Source organism: Monodon monoceros, unplaced genomic scaffold (genome assembly GCF_005190385.1).
Source record: "Monodon monoceros isolate NGI ecotype Baffin Bay Population unplaced genomic scaffold, NGI_Narwhal_1 Super_Scaffold_21, whole genome shotgun sequence".
Classification (NCBI taxonomy): domain Eukaryota; kingdom Metazoa; phylum Chordata; class Mammalia; order Artiodactyla; family Monodontidae; genus Monodon; species Monodon monoceros.
Genome location: NW_021703778.1, coordinates 100100347 through 100119978, shown reverse-complemented (window position 1 = coordinate 100119978; position 19632 = coordinate 100100347). Strand labels below are relative to the sequence as shown.

General features: G+C 47.2%; 1 protein-coding gene and 1 non-coding gene across 9 annotated transcripts in view; one reads left to right on the top strand and one right to left on the bottom strand.

The window, feature by feature from the left end:
- Positions 1 to 19503, top strand: part of SLC7A7 (solute carrier family 7 member 7) — a 50516-nt gene extending 31013 nt beyond the window's left edge. For 6 of the 8 annotated variants that reach the window (XM_029237396.1, XM_029237399.1, XM_029237398.1 and 3 more), the window contains 7 exons: positions 13345 to 13470; positions 14342 to 14486; positions 16097 to 16220; positions 16471 to 16574; positions 16870 to 16966; positions 17915 to 18064; positions 18273 to 19503. In XM_029237396.1, coding sequence (XP_029093229.1) covers positions 13345 to 13470; positions 14342 to 14486; positions 16097 to 16220; positions 16471 to 16574; positions 16870 to 16966; positions 17915 to 18064; positions 18273 to 18584 — 1058 coding nt within the window. In that variant the 3' untranslated portion in view covers positions 18585 to 19503. The remainder of the gene's footprint in view (positions 1 to 13344; positions 13471 to 14341; positions 14487 to 16096; positions 16221 to 16470; positions 16575 to 16869; positions 16967 to 17914; positions 18065 to 18272) is intronic. The other 2 variants (XM_029237397.1, XM_029237403.1) reach the window with 1 other exon arrangement.
- TRNAG-UCC lies at positions 5368 to 5440 on the bottom strand. Its single transcript has one exon. It is a non-coding gene; the product is annotated as a tRNA-Gly (tRNA).
- Positions 19504 to 19632: the final 129 nt, after the last annotated feature.

Below are 19632 nucleotides of genomic sequence, written 5' to 3'. Positions count from 1 at the left end.
CTCCCCCAGACTGGATGAGTTGCCTTTCATAACACCTGATTCTTGTATTCGCCCAAGTTTACTTTTCTGGGAAGTCTGGGGACTGGGTCTTAATCAACGATTCTGCACAGGGTCTGGAACACAGCGGGTTCAAGCTCGATACATGCTTATTGGATGGATGGATGCATGGAAGAATGAATGGAAGAATGGATGAATTCTGAGTTCTGAAGGAACCTTGCTGTCCCATTCAGGGCTCTATAAATGGTTACTTTTCCCAGCCAGAGGGCTGTGCATTCAGCCCCTCCTGAAGCTGATTACTCTGACTTCGCAGAGCTCTTTGAGGATTGCTCCAGTTCTCTGCAGCCAGGAAGCCCTGTTACCCCAGGGGGAGATAGACCCACTCCCCGGCCCACATCCTTGCATGCAAATGGGGGGCATATAGTGTAGTGGAATGTGTACAAGCTTTTGAGCTGGCCACTGGCTGAGTGACCTCGGTTTTCTCAATTGTAAGATGAAGATAATAAACCTACTCTGTCAGATTAAATTAGATGATGTATGTAAGAATGTCAGCGACCCTGTGACCCAGTTTTTTTGGTCTAGATTTCTGCCCTTTGTTAATGGGATGTTTTATCTCCTGTGTATTCGGTCTGCCTGCTGTACCCGTCAGCCAGCAGCACACATGCGGGGCCGCCTGTGAACAGACTACTCTTTAGGGGTCAGGCGGTCTCGGCATCCCTGACGCTTGACCCTCGTGATCTGCGTGTAGTAGGTGGTTTTCAGTGAATGTCGGCTGGAGGAGTGAACAGAAGGTACAGCTCCAGATTCAGCTTGGCCGAGAAAGGCATTGCATCTCTTGGCTCTCAGGGCGTTGGGGGCTGAGGTCCACTGTGGGGCCCGGGCAGAGGGGAGGGCGGTTGCTCGAGCCACTTGTGGACGCTGTAGGACTTCAGATCTCTGAGAGCTTTGGCCACTGTCCTCGGGCAGCTTTTCCTGGTACTGGAAGACTTCGTGTCCTTGTGGCTAATGAGGTGGAACAGCCAGATGCTGGGCCCCCAACTGCCTTTTGCCCTTTGAACTTTCTACTTGGAAGCTAGTTGCCTCTTCCAGACGGATTATCCATTTTAAGCTGGGAATGAGGAAGCTTACATTTCTTTTTTTTTAAATAATAAATTTATTTTATTTATTGTTTATTTTTGGCTGCGTTGGGTCTTTGGTGCGGTGCGCGGGCTTCTCATTGCGGTAGCTTCTCCTGTGGCAGAGCTCGGGCTCTAGGCTCACAGGCTTCAGTAGTTGTGGCGTACGGGCTTCAGTAGTTGCGGTGTGCGGGCTTCAGTAGTTGTGGCACGTGAGCTCAGTAGTTGTGGCTCGCGGGCTTAGTTGCTCGGCGGCATGTGGGATCTTCCCTGACCAGAGCTCGAACCCGTGTCCCCTGCATTGGCAGGCGGATTCTTAACTACTGCGCCACCAGGGAAGCCCAGGAAGCTTACATTTCATGTTCCACATTCACAGCAGCAAGGGGACTAGAGTCAGAGCGCTGAGGTCTTTCTGGTATGGGGTCAACGTGAACTTCGGAACAAACTCTTCACCAGCAGGGAGGGAGGTGGAGCTCTGTGCTGGCCTGATCCCCAGAGCTTTTCAGGGGTTCACCTTTGGTCTCTTCCTTTTTCTATTCTCTTTCTCTCTGCCTCAGAAGAGGCTAAGGGAACAGCCTAGAGGAAGCTGGGGAAGGAGCTAGGGACAGTGGGTCCCAACCTCTGCTGACCGTTGGAGTCACCTAGCGGGTTTAAAAAAAACACTTGGGACTTCCCTCGTGGTGCAGTGGATAAGACTCTGTGCTCCCAGTGCAGGGGTTAGGGTTCAATCCCTGGCCAGGGAACTAGATCCCACATGCATGCTGCAACTAAGGAGCCCACCTGCAGCTAAGACCTGGCACAACCTGATAAATAAATAAATATTTAAAAAAAAATACTCCTGGCCCCTTCCTTTCCCTCTCTTTTCCCCCAGCCAAATAACTCTGAACCACTGGGCAGAAGAATGGAAATTAGCTTGGAGAACAAGACTTGAGGAAGCAGAAGGTTCCTGCTGAAGAGAACTGTTGGGGGCCTTGGGAAGAATGGTTCTCAATTGTCACCATGCTTTAGAATCACCCAGGGAGCTTTAAAAACATGCCGATGCCTGGCTCTACCCCAGAGCTTGACTTCATTGTCCTGGGTGGGGCCCGAGCACTGAACTTTGTTAAAGCTTGTAGAGTGATGCTAGTGTGGAACCAGGAATGCTGAGTTAAGTGAGGGTTTGGGCTTGCTGTGATCAAGGTGGTTCTCTAAGTGATGATTTTGTTTTGTGATGACCTAAGGTAGCCCAGAGCAGGCAAATCATCAGGCTCCGCTGGGGAGCCCCGTCTCAGACCTCCTGAACCAGAACTTCAGGGGTGGAGCCCCAGAGCTGTAGGTTCACACTCCTCAGGGGATCCTCAGGCGATCCTGATGTTCAGTCAGCCTTGGGGACCCATTTCTGAGAACCTGAACTGGACCTAGCTGAGCAAACCAGTAAGGATCCTGTTACCAAGGACTCGCTGGCTTTGAGGCGGAAGCCGATGGAGCGGTTAATCGGTGAGCCTCCTGGTGCAAAGTGCTTGCTTGCTCCCTCCTGTGGTGCAGACCCACAGCAACTGAAGTGCTGGCTAGGCCCCAGAAGGCAGGATGGGAAGCTCTGATCCAGTGACCCACAGGGCTTATGCTCCGTGTGTCTTCTTGCCGGATGCTTTCCCCCCTGAAGCCTGAGTAAGCGACATGGTTATGTAGCCTGAAAAGGTAAAAGTGTTTGAGGACCAGCTGCTATCTGAGAGATACAACGGCACCTAGGAAGGGTGGAAGAAATAATCGATCAAGGAATCAAGAAGAAAAAGTGATTTTTAAGATGTTGTTAAGATGCAGCATTCAACAACAAAAAACAAAACAAGCAGTAAAGAAAACAAGGAAAAACTTGAAATGTCTGGCTTTAGGCAGAAGAGCTGAGGCTTTTTTGGAGAGAGCTTAAATCTGGTCCTTCTGAGGGAACAGCCTCGGTAGAGTATTCTGGAGACATCTGGTTATTCGCGGGCCTGAGTGTACCAGTTAAGGGGCTGGACTGCTCCCCAGCAGTGTGACTCTGACTATGCATAGACTAGCCTAATGCAGAGACGCGTGGTTTTTCTTGAGTAACATGTGACACAGAGATTGCTCACCCCAATTAAGCCCACAGGCTGCTATACTTCTGCTGATTGCTGGGGAATGAATGACATCACCAGTCAGAAGACACATGAGATATGTCACTGGTGACTTTGAAGTTCACGATAGCAAATGGAGTGGCAGGTGGAATCTTCATCTCTTTGTCACTTGAAGTCTGTGTATGTGAAAGAAAACAGAGAACACAGAACTGAGTCCTGGAATGTAAATGCTAGGATACCAGAGGATACACTCTGGTGAGGGATGGAGCAGATGTTATAGAGATTGGGAGAGATGCACTTAATAAAGGTTTAAACTGAAATTTTAGAGGAAGGGGAAAAATACACAGATAAAAGTATACATCTGGGTAGTTTGGAGGCTATGAGCTATTATAGAGAAAGAAGAATAAAGTTGGAAAAATTGCTCAGTAATGCATTTGGAGAAGCTAGAAGATTGGGAGTGATGCTTTTGGACTCATCAACATTTCAATGAGGCTAATAAACACATTTGCTTTTTACATTTACTGCAAGGAGGAAACAATTTATTTGATTAGAATATGACAGCGACAGAGTATACCTTGTTTGGGCTTCTCTGGTGGTGCAGTGGTTGAGAATCTGCTTGCCAAGGCAGGGGACACGGGTTCGAGCCCTGGTCCGGGAAGATCCCACATGCCGTGGAGCAACTAAGCCCGTGCGCCACAACTACTGAGCCTGTGCTCTAGAGCCCATGAGCCACAACTACTGAAACCTGTGCACCTAGCGCCCGTGCTCCTCAACAAGAGAAGTCCGTGCACCGCAACAAAGAGTAGCCCCCGCTCGCCACAACTAAAGAAAGCCCGTGCGCAGCAGCGAAGACCCAACACAGCCACACAAAAAAAAGTATACCTTGTTCAAAAGTGATGGATTTACTAGAAAAGCTGAGATTGATATAGTATATCAAAGAGAGATGTACTTGTATGAGGATCTGCTATAATAAGGGATGCCTGCTGCCTCTGGGCAAGGTTACTTTTTGATTCTTTTGATTGCAGTGAGAGGGAAACTTCAGGACCAAGACACAGAGACCTGTCAAAGGATTTCACCTCCCCTTTCTCTCTTTCCCAACAAACGTAATGGACAGTACTACCCAGTACTGCCTCCAGCTTTTTGCCTGCAGGAGGGCTGCTTTTCACAACTAAACAGGAGAAGTCTCTTCCTTCCTCATTACAGATACGTGGCCCATCTCTTAGAAAGGACACCAAGGCCCTGGCCTCTGTTAATCCCATCTGCTTACCTTGGGAAGAAGAATTATTACATAGTGCTATCAGAGGGCTCTCAGATACCAGTTAGGGATTTTTCCTGAAGATCTCCCATAGTAAAGTACATGGAAATAAACCCCCATCCTAAGGGAAGAAGCATGGTGAAGAGAACACGAAGATAAAAGCAAAAAGAAGTAGGAATGATGTAACGGTGGGCATTTACTGCACACTCTCAGGTCAGAAGAATAAGTGTTTTGCTTTCCTCATAAAAATCATAAAATTTGTATGAAAGGGAAATATGGTAGCAATGGAAGCTTCAATTCCCTGAGCATCTTTTGCTAAAATCAGTTGCATTCTATTAGAAGCAGTACCTCTCTACATTAAAAAAAAATGGTTTATTATGGAAGATTTCAAACATATACAAAAGTAGAGCAAATTGCACAGTGAACTCCCAGGGTTCAAGCACCAGCATCAATGATTATCAACATCTATGCTCCAACCATCCCTTCCTCACCCACACTAGATTATTTAAATCATATCCAAGACATCAAACCATTTAATCCATAAAGGCTTCAATATGTATCTCTGAAGGATAAGGATTTATTATTATTATTATTTGACATAACCAGAGGCAATGTGGAATCCTTGTGAGGAAGTGATTATGCCTTCTCAGAGTTTATGTCCCAGAAAAAGAAATGCGGTTTTCCTCCAAAATGTACTCTAAATTTTAGGCAAAGAGATTGCAGAAAAGTTCAGGGCAAAGAATTACAATTTTACAGCCAGGGATTTAAAAACAGAAGAAAAACCAGGGGTATCTTCAAAATGAAATTCTTTTTTTTTTTCTTTAATATTTGTTTATTTATTTCGGCTGCACCAGGTCTTAGTTGTGGCATGCGGGCTCATAGTTGCGGCATGCGGACTTTCTAGTTGCGGCCTGCATGCGGGATCTAGTTCCCTGACCAGGGATCGAACCTGGGCCCCCTGCATTGGAAGTGCGGAGTCTTACCCACTGGACCACCAGGGAAGTCCCTTCAAGATGAAATTCTGATACAATAAATTATCTTATTTAGGAAGCATAGGAGAATTATCTGAAGAAAGTGGTGTGATTGAACACATTGATTTATTTTAAAACTAATTGATTTTTTAAAATTTATTTATTTATTTTTAAATTTTTGGCTGTGTTGGGTCTTCATTGCTACGGGCTTTCTCTAGTTGCAGTGAGCGGGGGCTACTCTTCTTTGCAGTGTGCGGGCTTCTCTTTGTGGTGGCTTTTCTTGCTGCGGAGCAGGGGCTCTAAGCACGCGGGCTTCAGTAGTTGTGGCACACGGGCTTAGTTGCTCCGTGGCATGTGAGATCTTCCCAGACCAGGCCTTGAACCCGTGTCCCCTGCATTGGCAGGCAGATTCTTAACTACTGCACCACCAGGGAAGCCCCGAACACATTGATTTTTTTTTTTTCATTTTAACATCTTTATTGGAGTATAATTGCTTTACAATGGAATGTTAGTTTCAGCTTCACAACAAAATGAATCAGTTATATATATACATATGTTCCCATATCTCTTCCCGCATATCTCCCTCCCACCCTCCCTATCCCACTCCTCCAGGTGGTCACAAAGCACCGAGTTGATCTCCCTGTGCCATGCGGCTGCTTCCCACTAGCTATCTACCTTACGTTTGGTAATGTATATATGTCCATGCCTCTCTCTCGCTTTGTCACAGTTTACCCTTCCCCCTCCCCATATCCTCAAGCCCATTCTCTAGTAGGTCTGTGTCTTTATTCCTGTTTCACCCCTAGGTTCTTCATGACATTTTTTTTTCTTAAATTCCATATATATGTGTTAGCATACGGTATTTGTCTCTCTCTTTCTGACTTACTTCACTCTGTATGACAGACTCTAGGTCCATCCACCTCATTACAAATAGCTCAATTTCGTTTCTTTTTATGGCTGAGTAATATTCCATTGTATATATGTGCCACATCTTCTTTATCCATTCATCCGATGATGGACACTTAGGTTGTTTCCATCTCCGGGCTATTGTAAATAGAGCTGCAATGAACTTTTTGGTACATGACTCTTTTTGAATTATGGTTTTCTCAGGGTATATGCCTAGTAGTGGGATTGCTGGGTCATAAGGTAGTTCTATGTGTAGTTTTTTAAGGAACCTCCATACTGTTCTCCACAGTGGCTGTATCAATTTACATTCCCACCAACAGTGCAAGAGGGTTCCCTTTTCTCCACACCCTCTCCAGCATTTATTGTTTCTAGATTTTTTGATGATGGCCATTCTGACTGGTGTGAGATGATATCTCATTGTAGTTTTTTTTTTTTTTTTCATTGTAGTTTTGATTTGCATTTCTCTAATGATTAATGATGTTGAGCATCCTTTCATGTGTTTGTTGGCAGTCTGTATATCTTCTTTGGAGAAATGTCTATTTAGGTCTTCTGCCCATTTTTGGATTGGGTTGTTTGTTTTTTTGTTCTTAAGCTGCATGAGCTGCTTATAAATGTTGGAGATTAATCCTTTGTCAGTCGCTTCATTTGCAAATATTTTCTCCCATTCTGAGGGTTGTCTTTTGGTCTTGTTTATGGTTTCCTTTGCTGTGCAAAAGCTTTTGATGAGCTCAGATTTTTAGAAACGATATGCAAGAGATAATGAGAGGTGACATAATCAAGACTAAATAAATAAAGGAGTGACCCTGCGAGGAGAGTGTCCTGAAGGTTAATGCCCAGCATAAACTAAGAGCTGAAGAAGTTACTAAGGCCAACAAAAGTTTCCGAGAGCAATGTTCAGTGAGAACAGCAGGGGCAAGGCTGGATGCTCTGGGGGCAGTTAGATCTATGATAACTAGATGGTGGAAAGGAGAGGCCACAGTCCCACTTTTCCTCTGACTTGACCTGCAGAAGGATTGCTCACCTAAGAAAGGGTTCAATAAAAACCCAACAGGCCGATAGATCTAGGCCAACAAAAAACAAGACCAAGAGAGTTGAGGAGATAGTAATAAAGCGTGTCATTGCTTTAAATGTTTTTAACTATCCACTTGCAAACAAATGGAAAGAATTTATAATTAGTTGAGATGACAGAATGACTACTAGGCATCTCCAGGACCTTGGAGAACAGGAAGGGTATAAAAAGGAAACTGTTGACTGGCCTATTAGTTTCCTATTGCTGCTGTAGCAAATTACAACCAATTTAGTGGTTTAAAACAACACAAATTTATTATTTCACAGTTCTGTAGGTCAGAAGTCTGAAAAGGGTCTCACCGGGCTAACATCAAGGTGTCAGCATTGCCATGTCCCTTTCTGGAGGCTCTAGGGGAGAATCCATTTTCTTGCCTTTTCTAGCTTCTAGGGGCTCATAGCCCCCTTCCATCTTCAAAGCCAGCAGTAGCTAGTCAAGTCTTTCTCACATCAAAAGTCTTTCACATGGGCTTCCCTGGTGGCGCAGTGGTTGAGAGTCCACCTGCTGATGCAGGGGACACGGGTTCGTGCCCTGGTCCGGGAAGATCCCACATGCCGCGGAGCGGCTGGGCCCGTGAGCCATGGCCGCTGAGCCTGCGCGTCCGGAGCCTGTGCTCCACAACGGGAAAGGCCACAACAGTGATAGGCCCATGTACCGCAGAAAAAAAAAAAAAAAAAAAAGTCTTTCACACTGACTCTTCTGTTTCTCAGGGCCACTGTGCCTACCACAAGTGATAACCTGGCTTTCCAAGAAAGAGAAGGAGGGACTTCCCTGGTGGCGCAGTGGTTAAGAATCCGCCTGCTAATGCAGGGGTCACGGGTTCGAGCTCTGGTCTGGGAAGATCTCACATGCCGCAGAGCTACTAAGCCCGTGTGCCACAACTACTGAGCCTGAGCTCTAGAGCCCGTGAGCCACAACTACTGAGCCCGAGTGCCACAACTACTGAAGCCCATGTGCCTAGAGCCCGTGCTCCACAACAAGAGAAGCCACTGCAATGAGAAGCTCGCACACTGCAACGAAGAGTGGCCCCCGCTTGCCGCAACTAGAGAAAGCCCACACACAGCAAGGAAGATCCAACATAGCCAAAAATCAATAAAGTAAATAAATTTTTTTTAAAAAAGAGAAGGAGGTGGATTCTGAGCATGCTGCACTGGTAATCTGAGGTTGATTCCTCCCCAAATTCTAGGCTCATCTGTTAAACCTGGTTAGCAAAGTGTGAAGGGAAGAAAGGAGGATCTCTAGTAACCTGTATAGATTTGCTAAAAACAAGCTAACCTCATTTTTTGTTCAATTTTAATTTTTTATTCAAGTGTAATATACAAAAGGAACTGTACACATGTCATAAGTGTACAGCTTGATGAATTTTCAAACTGAGCACACATGTGTAACCAGCATCCACATCAAAAAGGCAGCCCCCTGAACCTCTCGTGTGTTTCTCCCAGTCACTCCCCTGTGCCCCCCATGCACACGCTAAGGGAAATCACTGTTCTGACTTCTAGTAGCATAGATTAATTTAGCCTGTTTTGATGTAAATGGATATAAAGGGTATGTACTCTCTTGTGTTTGGCTTGTTCACTTAATACATTTGTGACATTCATCCATAATTTTGTCTGTAGCTGTAGACGGTTCTTTCTCATTTGCTGTTTAGTATTCCATTGTATTCATTTAGCCATTCTATCGTTGATTGGCATTTGGGTTGTTTAAATTTTTGACTATGACAATGGTATAGCTATGAACATTCTAGCATATGTATGTACTAATTTCATTTGAATCATTATTTGATAGCATCATTAGATTTCTAGAGCAGAGACATGTGTATACAGATTTCAGAGAGGTTCTTGGCAAACTCTTGTGATATTCTTGTTGACAAGGTAGAAAAAGGTGCACTAGATAAAAAAAAATAGTTTGGTGGATTCCTGGTTGACGTTGTGGAATAATGACAGCAGAGAGGAAGGTCTATAGTGATAGACTGCAGGGCTCTGCCTATCCTAGTCAACATTTTTATAAGTGACTTCAGTGAAGATCCAGAAAGTTTGCTAATCAGATTTGCAGATTTCACAAAATTGAAGGCATTTGAACTAACTGATTAAAATGAAGGGGGAACTCCATTTCTGATAAATGGAAATGATGCCTAAAAATTCAGAGAGGAAAGTTACTAGGAAAAGGTGTAAAGCCCCATATTTGGGATTAAAAAAAAAATCACTTTTAATAGGCCCAAACACAGGTAGAGGGAAAAGCTGATCAGTTTGGGAGCAAAAAAGGAGTTACAGTTGACGAGTTCAAACTGAGACTCCGTAGCCTGCAACAGTAGCTGGAGTTTTCTGTGTGGGTCTCAGTTTCCAGGGAGACACTGACAAAGTGCAATTAATACAGAGGAGTGAACTGGGCCGGTGAGTGGGAAACCATGTTTATCACACAAGATGTTGAAGAACATAGGTCTTTGGACTGAAGAGGGAAGACTCAAGGGGAACGGGATGTCAGTCTTTAATGATAAGAAGGGCTTATCGTGATGTGCGAGAGGCTTCAGTTTGATGCTTTGTGGCTCCACAGGAGAGGTCCAGGACAATTAGCTAGAAGTTGCGAGGGAGATGTTTTTGGCTGGGTGGGAGGAAGAGCTATTGGTCTCTTTACAGACGGCATGAGTGGCCTAATAGATTGCTGAGGTTTTTACAGTCCCTGGGAATTTGAAGGAGAAAATGGCTTAAATAGAAGCCTAAGTTGTGTGTTATGTTGTATGTATTTAAAACTAATGGTGCTGGGAGAATTGTAGGCTGAATGTTCTTTTTCAGGGACTGTTTAGTTTGAGCATCTAAACTAAATCTGGGCGTCTGATCCTGAATGGGCCTGCAAGCTTTGTTCACTTCTGGATCAAGCCAGGCATCTGCTCTCCTTGCTTTTAGTTCTAGAGCCGATGCTGGGCCTTAGTGCTGGAACTAGCCTCCTCCTCCAGGGGCTCATGGAGGCTAGGTTTCATGACCATTCAGGAGCATCTCTTTAGATGATTATAGGAGTGACTTCTTCTCAGCTGCTTCTTCCTTCAAAGCAGGGGTCAAAGCAGGGATGGAGGTGCACCTGAATCAAGGGTCTGAGGTGATTTTCAGCCCATCTTTCTATGGTCTTGGCCCAGTGTTGGGTGGAGATTGAATTGCACCTAGAGGTAGGAGGGTAGGGCATCTCGGTCCTTGAGGTTAACTTGCAGTTGCCTCCATATTATTCTAACCCCATGTCCTACCCCCACCCCCTTCCCTGCCTCTGAAGCAGGAGGTCAGGCTCCACTTCAAGAACAGTGCACTTGGCTGGGCTCTGGGGCCACCGGTCAGCTGTATCCGCTGGGAGTGGGGACACAGAGCCCAGTCAGCACTGCTGCCTGCCATTCCCATTTCCTGCTGCCACGGCCAAGAGGCCCTGGAGGAAGCTGAGCGCTGGGGAAAATGAGGGCCAGCGCTCTTTCCAGAGGATTCCCTTCTTCGTTCAAACCGAACCTCCTGTGCTCAATACAGAGAGCAGATCCGGGCAAGATGGTGGGTCAGTGGCTGAGAACAAAGGCTCAGGAGTGGGGGAGGAGGAAACACTGGTGGGTAAGAGGAAGGATACAGATGGATGGATATAGAAGTAGACTAGAGAAGCTGTAAGGATTAAAATGTAAACAATCCATGTATTTTCTTTTCAGAATTTGTTGTAGTAAAGGATAAGGAGTTGGCTCTTCCTTGGACAGAGCTGAGAACAGAAGCATGTGGCATGTGGTTACAGACTGACTCTGAACCAGAACCAGTCTCTTAATTCTCAAGCCTATCCCAGTTTAGTGTTGTCACCCTGGTGACCCTGAGGGCTACTCATGAATTTTTTTTAAAATTTATTTATTTTTGGCTGCATTGGGCCTTCGTTGCTGTGCGCAGTCTTCTCATTTCGGTGGCTTCTCTTGTTGCAGAGCATGGGCTCTAGGAGCGCGGGCTTCAGTAGTTGTGGCACACGGGCTCAGCATTTATGGCTCGTGGGCTTTAGAGCGCAGGTTCAGTGGTTGTGGCGCACGGGCTTAGTTGCTCTGTGGCATGTGGGATCTTCCCGGACCAGGGCTCGAACCTGTGTCCCCTGCATTGGCAGGCGGATTCTTAACCACTGCGCCACCAGGGAAGTCCACCCATGAATTTTAATTAGGGGACCCCATTCCCTTGTGAATATGGTAGCTCCAGTTGTCCCAGATGCTTCTAATCCAACCTGGCTTGAGTTATATTAGTAAGCCAGCAGCAGAGCCCGAGGGTGAGGGGTGGAGGTTATAGGATGGAGAGAAGAGGCAGGAGGCAGAAGTCCAGTGGGGAGTAAAGGAGGGGTGACCGGCTGAGGAGGATCAGCAGATCTGAAAGATTTGCCCGTTTTATGGGATGCTTGTGGAGACTACATGCTTGTGTCTTTATTAACTTAACACTACATTGGCCTGGAGTTATGGGTGCATTTTTGCCCAGCCCTGTGATAAGGTTTGGTTGTTCGTTGGCTTGTTTATTAGGCAGAAAGGCAAGTGTTTGTTTGGGACAGGAATGCCCCCTTTCTGCAAGAGCGGAAAAGAACTTGGGCAGTAAGGGAGGGGGAGACAGAAAGTGAGACAGCTGTTCTGAGGGGCTGCTCTTTCCTGCCTCTCAGGATGAAGTAGCCTCTGGGCCAGAGTGTGATGAGACCAGGACACAACAAAACAGAAGGGCTGGGGACACTGAGGGCCACACCACTGCCAGAACTGCGACAGGGAGTAGTACTTGGGACTGAGTTGGTGGCCTGAAGCAGGCAAGCCCAGCACTTTCTCCTCTGGTAAGGCAGGCTGGCTCTGATCTTGTCTTCGCAGCCCTTGGGAGAACGGCTGCTAAGCCCTCCTTCTAGTGCTCCAGTTGCTGAGCTGGGAAGGAGGGAGCAGTGAAATGATCCACTTTGCCACAGCGGGGAAGGTACGGGGTATGTGGCTGCCTGCTTGTTTACGAGGCTGGTGGGGGATTGAGGAACATTCTGCTGAGTTTCAGACTTGTTTCTTTTGATTTTCTTCCCCTCTTGAATTTCTTCTTCTGAAGCAGCAGATTATAGCTTTTTTTGGGGGGTGGGGTAGTAGATTTCTCTGAGATTCTGCTGAAAGTTATCGACCCTTTTCTTAGAACAATGCATATTCTTTGGACATATGTACATAACACTTTACAAAGAATTTCAGGCCTGTGGAAGCCCTAGGTTAAGAACCCTGCCTCTAAGGGCAATCCATGAATTTTGCTGAAGCTCATCCAAGTAAAGGGATTGCCTCTACCCCAGGATAGAAGGACTTGAGGAATGTTTGTGGCTCTGACTTTTGCATTGTCCAGTCAGGAAAAATGCCCCATCCCCCTTCTGTAGGAACCTCAGTTCCAAGAGTCTTTCCAAGCATGAAAACAAGCAGCTGAGCTGGCCGGCAGTAGCAGGAAGTCTGGCCTCCAGCCTAATCCTGGCCACACATCCTGACCTGCTAGCCCAGACGTTGATAAGTCACAACAGGACTCATCAAGGTTAACAGTAATCCCACAGCATCAGAGTGCTGGGTCCTGGAGCCCATATAAGGGGATACAGGGCTGGAGAGGGTGAGAGACCATGACTTTTCAGAGCCAACAGCTGGAACGCATCATTAATCCTGTTCCGCTACCAGTTGCCTCCTATTGCTGTGAGCACTTTTGCGTGTAAGCAAATCCAGTCGTTTTGTGTCTCTTGTATAAGTGCTGAGGGCGTGTGTGTGTGTGTGTGTGTGTGTGTTGCTGTGTACACAGGTGCTCAGCAAATGCCTTTGAATGATAATGGTGAGGGCATTCTGGGCAGAGGTTTCCAATGAAGAGCAGGTCAGAGCCCAAACAGTTCTGTCTTTGGCCAAAGGGTCTATTTTGGTGACTGGTACCAGAAAAACTGCTTGGGGGTCTAAGGCCCTCTGGACGGTGGGGCCAGTCACCAATCAGTATTATTTTTCTTTCAGGTCTCTTAACCTTCATTAACTGTGCCTATGTCAAGTGGGGAACCCTGGTACAAGATGTTTTCACCTACGCAAAAGTATTGGCGCTGATCGCCGTCATCATCGCAGGCACTGTTAGACTTGGCCAGGGTAAGAAATAAGAGTGACAGCAACTAATGTCTGTTAAGCATTTTCCATACGCCATACTCCTCTAAGTGACCTCTGTGCATGATTTCATTTAATGGGTACTATTATTATTCCCATTTTATTTTTTTGGCCATGCCCCAAGGCTTGCAGGATCTTAGTTCCCCCACCGGGGTTGAACCCGTGCCCCCTGCCATGCAAGCACGGAGTCCTAACCCCTGGACTGCCAGGGAAGTCCCTGAAGTCCCTAGCTTAAGTAGTGGAGCTGAAATCTGTACCCAGGCAGACTGAGCCCAAAGCCTGTCCTGTCATTTCTCTGCATGCTGCCTCCCAGAGGAGGTTGATCTGGGCAAAAAGGAGCCATATCCCGGGAGCCAGCTTTTGCAGATTGTCGAGCCCAATGCTGTAGCTCTGACTGTTCTCCCCTTGGGAGCGGACAAGGGCAGAAATGAACCTCTTGTACCCATTCCTCTACCAGTTTCCAGGTGTGAACACCTACCCTGCAACTACTCTGTTGACTGGGCATACTGAGCCCTGCCCTTCCTCCACTCCGTATCAGCTGTCTGGGTTAGGAAGGGGGCAGACAGAACTGCATCACCCCTGTTCTCCAGCCCTCTGCTCTGTCGTGGATCCTTACTCTAGAGAGCCACTGGGGTCCTTCCTGTCGAGACCCCTGTGCTGCTCCCTGCACTCTGGCCCATTACTGTAGATGTCTCTCTTCTGCTCCCCGTTCTTTCACTGGTACCCTTGCTGCCAAGGTGTTGTAAGCCACACACATTCTATTATCGGCACATTTTTCCTCTCCTTTACCGGATCACCTTGTAGTTGGGGTGTAGGCCACTAATCCTTCTGCCTTTCCATATTCTCTGGGTTCCAGGAGCCTCGACTCACTTTGAAAATTCCTTTGAGGGTTCATCATTTTCAGTGGGCAACATTGCTCTGGCACTGTACTCGGCTCTGTTTTCCTACTCGGGCTGGGATACCCTCAATTATGTCACTGAAGAGATCAAGAATCCTGAGAGGTAGGTACCTCACCATCAACTTTCCATGGCAATGATAGCCATCATTTATTGAGCTCCTACTGTGTGCCAGACAGCATACCACAACTGGTTGATTTTATCAGTGTCATTTTAATAGACTGGAGGCCGGAGGCCCAGAGAAGTAACTTGTCCATGATCACAGTAGCAGAGCTGAAGTGAACTTTCTCGTGTGTTAAAAAAAATTTTTTCTTCACAGGCCTTTTCTCATTTGTTCATGCATTTCTGCATTAATCAAAGCAAGTTGTACCATGTGCTTGTGTATGCTTTAATTTTTTTTTTTTTTTTTTTTTGCGGTACACGGGCCTCTCACTGTTGTGGCCTCTCCCGTTTGCGGAGCACAGGCTCCGGACGCGCAGGCTCAGCGGCCATGGCTCACGGGCCCAGCCGCTCCGCGGCATGTGGGATCTTCCCGGACCGGGGCACGAACCCGCATCCCCCGCATCGGCAGGCGGACTCTCAACCACTGCGCCGCCAGGGAAGCCCCTTCCTTTCTCTTCTGATCCCTTCCTTGTTTCTCAAATTCATACTGACTTTGAATTGTGGTATTGTTTGTTTCAGGACACCATTTTTACTCTGAATTGCCCTGTAGTCAAGCAGAGTAAAAAGAACTCTGGGCAGGGAGTCAAAGGGCCTGGACCTGTCTTTCCACTGATTTGTTGGATGACCTTGAGGGAATCCCCTGCCATCTCTGCCTGCTCCGTCTGTAATTGAGGGGGTTGAATTGTATGATCTCTAGAGCTTTTCCTGGCTCTGAAATTCAATGATTCTAGGACCTAAGATTTGCCAGAGAGTGAGGTTTCTATAAATTTCTAAGTCAAAATAATAATAATAAACACCTTTTGGCTTTGAGAAACAGAGTATTCCTGATACACATCTAGTGCTGCAACCCTGGGAGCAGATAATAGCAGATAGAGACCTGGGCGGTGCTTCCACCTACAGGACAGAAACTGAATGACTTGAGTATTTGCCCCTCTCTCACTGTGAAGAACGTTTATAAAGATCATGGCTTTATTGGGCCAGAGGGACCTTGAGAAGTCTTTTTCTCTTGGCCTCTGGTTAGGACGGCACTCAAAGCTCTCAAACTGAGTAAGGGGGCGGGGTGCACATATTTCCCAGATTGCTTGCTCAGATACACATTGTTCTTTCTACTGAGGACCTATATTATTCTCTGGCGAGGCTAGATTGCAGTTTCCCTCTATAATTTCTTCTTTCATATTTAACCTTAATACAAATTTTTCAGTGTTGAGAGTCTTAGAGGAGGAATCCTGATACTAAGAGACCTCTAGAGTAAAACAAACAAAACTTTCCTGTGCTATTATCATGCTGTGACACAGTCATCTGTTAATCCTTTTTCCTTTTTTTGTGTAGGCCTTTCTCCGAATGTGATGTTCCTTTCCCTGATGCTCTTTAGTTCTTGAGTTCAGAGCTTAAGCCACTATCCTATCCTATCCTAAGCAACTTCAAAGGCAAAAGCCCTGGGGAATTGCCACGGGAGGCCCCATCCCCGGATCAGTGGGGCAGAGTCTGAGAATGAAAGGACAGTGGGGAGGAGACTGTGGGGCTAATACATCCACTATTCTGTTTGGCTGTAGGAATCTGCCCCTCTCCATTGGCATTTCCATGCCCATTGTCACCATCATCTACATCTTAACCAATGTGGCCTATTACACCGTGCTCGACATGAGAGACATCCTGGCCAGCGAAGCTGTTGCTGTGGTAAAGGATTTTCACTAGCAGAAGGGTGAGGGTGTGTTTGTGGGCTTCAGTATCGTGCTGCTCTTCAAAGTCCCAGAAAGCGGGTAGTCCTTGAAAAGAGTATGCCTAGAGTACTGGGCTTGTGAGGTCGTTAGCCCTGCTGTGGAAGAAGGGTTGGGTTGCTAGTAGGGGGCACCAGGGGGCATGCTTGTCCTTGCCTTCCATCCCCGTTAGGTCCTGCTAATGACTCTTTTCCATTCCTTTCCCTTAGACATTTGCAGACCAGATTTTTGGAATGTTCAACTGGACCATTCCAGTGGCAGTTGCGTTATCCTGCTTTGGTGGCCTCAATGCCTCCATTGTGGCTGCGTCTAGGTATGAGTGTCACCTTTTACTGAGGGGTAAAGTGAAGAGCTAGGGCAGGGCAGGGCAGGACTTAACAGGACCCAGACTTCAGTCACCGCGATCCCCAAGTGACAGTCACAATGCTTTGGCCTTGTTCGTATCAGCAGCCTCCAGTTCTTACAAATCTCAGTATTGAACTCCATTCCAAATTACTCAAACCCTTTTGAAGGAGGGGATGCCGGAGAGGGAGAGCCTTGTGGCACAAGAACCAGGCCACACCCACGTCCCCCAAGTTTCTCAGCCTCTCCTATCTTACCCAAAATAGGCTTTTCTTTGTGGGCTCGAGAGAAGGCCATCTCCCTGACACCATCTGCATGATTCATGTTGAGCGGTTCACACCAGTGCCGGCTCTGCTCTTCAATGTAAGTGGTCTCAAGACTGGGGCTGAAAGCCAGATTGTGGGGGAACTTTAGTAGCAGTAGATACAACTGTTCTTAGCTCCCCAGAAGCTCTAAAGAAGATTCTAACAGAAAAACTGTTGATGGACCATCCACTGTGGGCAAGGCACTGTGCTGTAACTGCTGCAGTGGTTTATTTATTTATTTTGGCTGTGCTGGGTCTTTGTCGCAGCATGCGGACCCTTGGTTGTGGCATGCACGTGGGATCTAGTTCCCAGACCAGGGATCGAACCCGGGCCCCCTGCATTGGGAGCGTGGAGTCTTACCCACTGGACCACCAGGGAAGTCCCTGCTGCAGTGGTTCCTGAAAGAATCCATATTCTCTAAGGAATGGTGACCTCCTCTGGCCCAGGATGAGGCATAAAGTTCATGGAATACACTGTAACGACTGCCGTGGCAGACAGTGATGTAGTGTTCAAGGGAAGAAATGGTCACTGTGGGGGTAGAGGGTGAACAAGGAAAGACTTCCTGGAGAAAGTGAATCTGAAGTGGATTTTTAAGGTTAGGGTTGCAAATGGTAGCGATGGATGGGGCTTTAGGTTGAAACAGCATCAGAAAGTCCGGAGGTTAAGCAGTGTGGAGTTGGGTAGCAGAAGGTAAAAGCTGGAATTGTATGTTGGAGCCATTCTGGAGAGGCTCTGGGGCAAAAGCTATTTGAGGAACTGTTTTCAGCTGTGCTGTACAGAGGATTAACCTGGCAAGGGTTTGAAGAATGGGCTGAAAAAGGCTACTGACTTAATAGGAAAGGAGTGAGGTGTTGAAACTAAGGTGGTAAACGGGGTGGGAACAGAAAAGGACAGTTGGGGAGACTGAGGACTTGACAAGGGGGTGGATTTGTGGGAGATAAAGGGGACTGGCAAGTGCCTTGCGCGACAGGCCTTGAGAGGAGCTGATGTGGGCTTGTGCCTGCAGGGTCTCATGGCGCTGATCTACTTGTGTGTGGAGGACATCTTCCAGCTCATTAACTACTACAGCTTCAGCTACTGGTTCTTCGTGGGGCTCTCTATCGTGGGTCAGCTTTATCTGCGCTGGAAGGAGCCTAATAGGCCTCGTCCTCTTAAGGTAGGACCTCTCCATCCTACCTCTGCTGCACCCACTCCAGGGGATTCTTACATTTATTCAGAAACCTTTGCCCGGAACTTGACGGTGGCTCCGAGTTGAGAGGAAGGGGATGACAAGAACACTCAGTGCTCTGCCGTTCACAGGTGGGGTTTTCTTGGCTGTCCACCCTGAGCTGTCTAACCTCCACTTGTTTCTTCTGTGCCCTTAGCTCAGCATTTTCTTCCCCATTGTCTTCTGCTTCTGCACCATCTTCCTGGTGGCTGTTCCACTCTACAGTGATACCATCAACTCCCTCATCGGCATCGGCATTGCCCTCTCAGGCTTGCCCTTTTACTTCTTCATCATCAGAGTGCCAGAGCACAAACGACCTCTTTGCCTCCGCAGGATTGTGGGTAAGCCTTGGGTCCTCAAGTCGGCTCAGCTATTGTATGGCCTGGTATTTTTTTTTTTTTTTTTTTTGGCTTTTCCTGCAAACCTAGTCTCCCAAATCACCTTCACCATAGCTCCTACCTGTTGTTGAGGCTTAACTGTAATTGTCCCCTCGGGCCCAGCCCCATTCAGTGCCACCTGAACTCAGCCCAGTTGACCTCTTCTATTTTGACACAAACTTCTCTTTGTAGCATCTGCCACATGGTATCTCCAGGTCCTATGTATGTCAGTTGCTGCAGAGATGGATTTGGAAGATGGAGAGATGCCCAAGCAACAAGATCCCAAGTCTAACTAAACACCACGAGAAATCCTGAGATTTGGGCAGCAGGGGCCTCATCTCCTACTGGCTGGAGCCAAGGAAGCTGAAAAGCTCACTTCTTTGGAGGCGTCTGTCCAGAAGCCTCTTAGGCAGCTTCAACAACCTCTGAACTTGCTTTCTGAGAGATGGAGAGTAATTTATTTGTTTTGCTACATATTGTTCCGTATTTCTTTTAAAGGGACAATAAAGCAGACTGTGATGGGGAGCATGCCAGGTGTGGGCTTGGATGTTCCACTGGCACATTCCCACGTGTTAAGACATCCACTCACCTCCAGTGTGCCTGCCCACTCCTCTTTCCCACTGAAAGACCCAATAATGCTCCAAACTTCCCGTCTCCTTTAGAGAGACGTCAAACTGTCAAAGGTGCTAGACAATAAAAGGGTATGTTCCTGAGCTCTGAATGGCTTCATTTTTTTTTTTTAATTAATTAATTAATTTTTGGCTGTGTTGGGTCTTCGTTTCCGTGCGAGGGCTTCCTCTAGTTGCGGCGAGCGGTGGCCACTCTTCATCGCGGTGCGCGGGCCTCTCACCATCGTGGCCTCTCTTGTTGTGGAGCACAGGCTCCAGACGCGCAGGCTCAGTAGTTGCGGCTCACAGGCCTAGTTGCTCCGCGGCATGTGGGATCCTCCCAGACCAGGGCTCGAACCCGTGTCCCCTACATTAGCAGGCAGATTCTCAACCACTGCGCCACCAGGGAAGCCCCTGGCTTCATTTTTATATAGTGTCTCAAGGACAGCTCCCATTAGCCTGGCAGGAAGACTGAAAACAATCTTACGCTGGAAAGAATCTGAGCATTTCTTCTCTCTTGAGCCATGAAGGC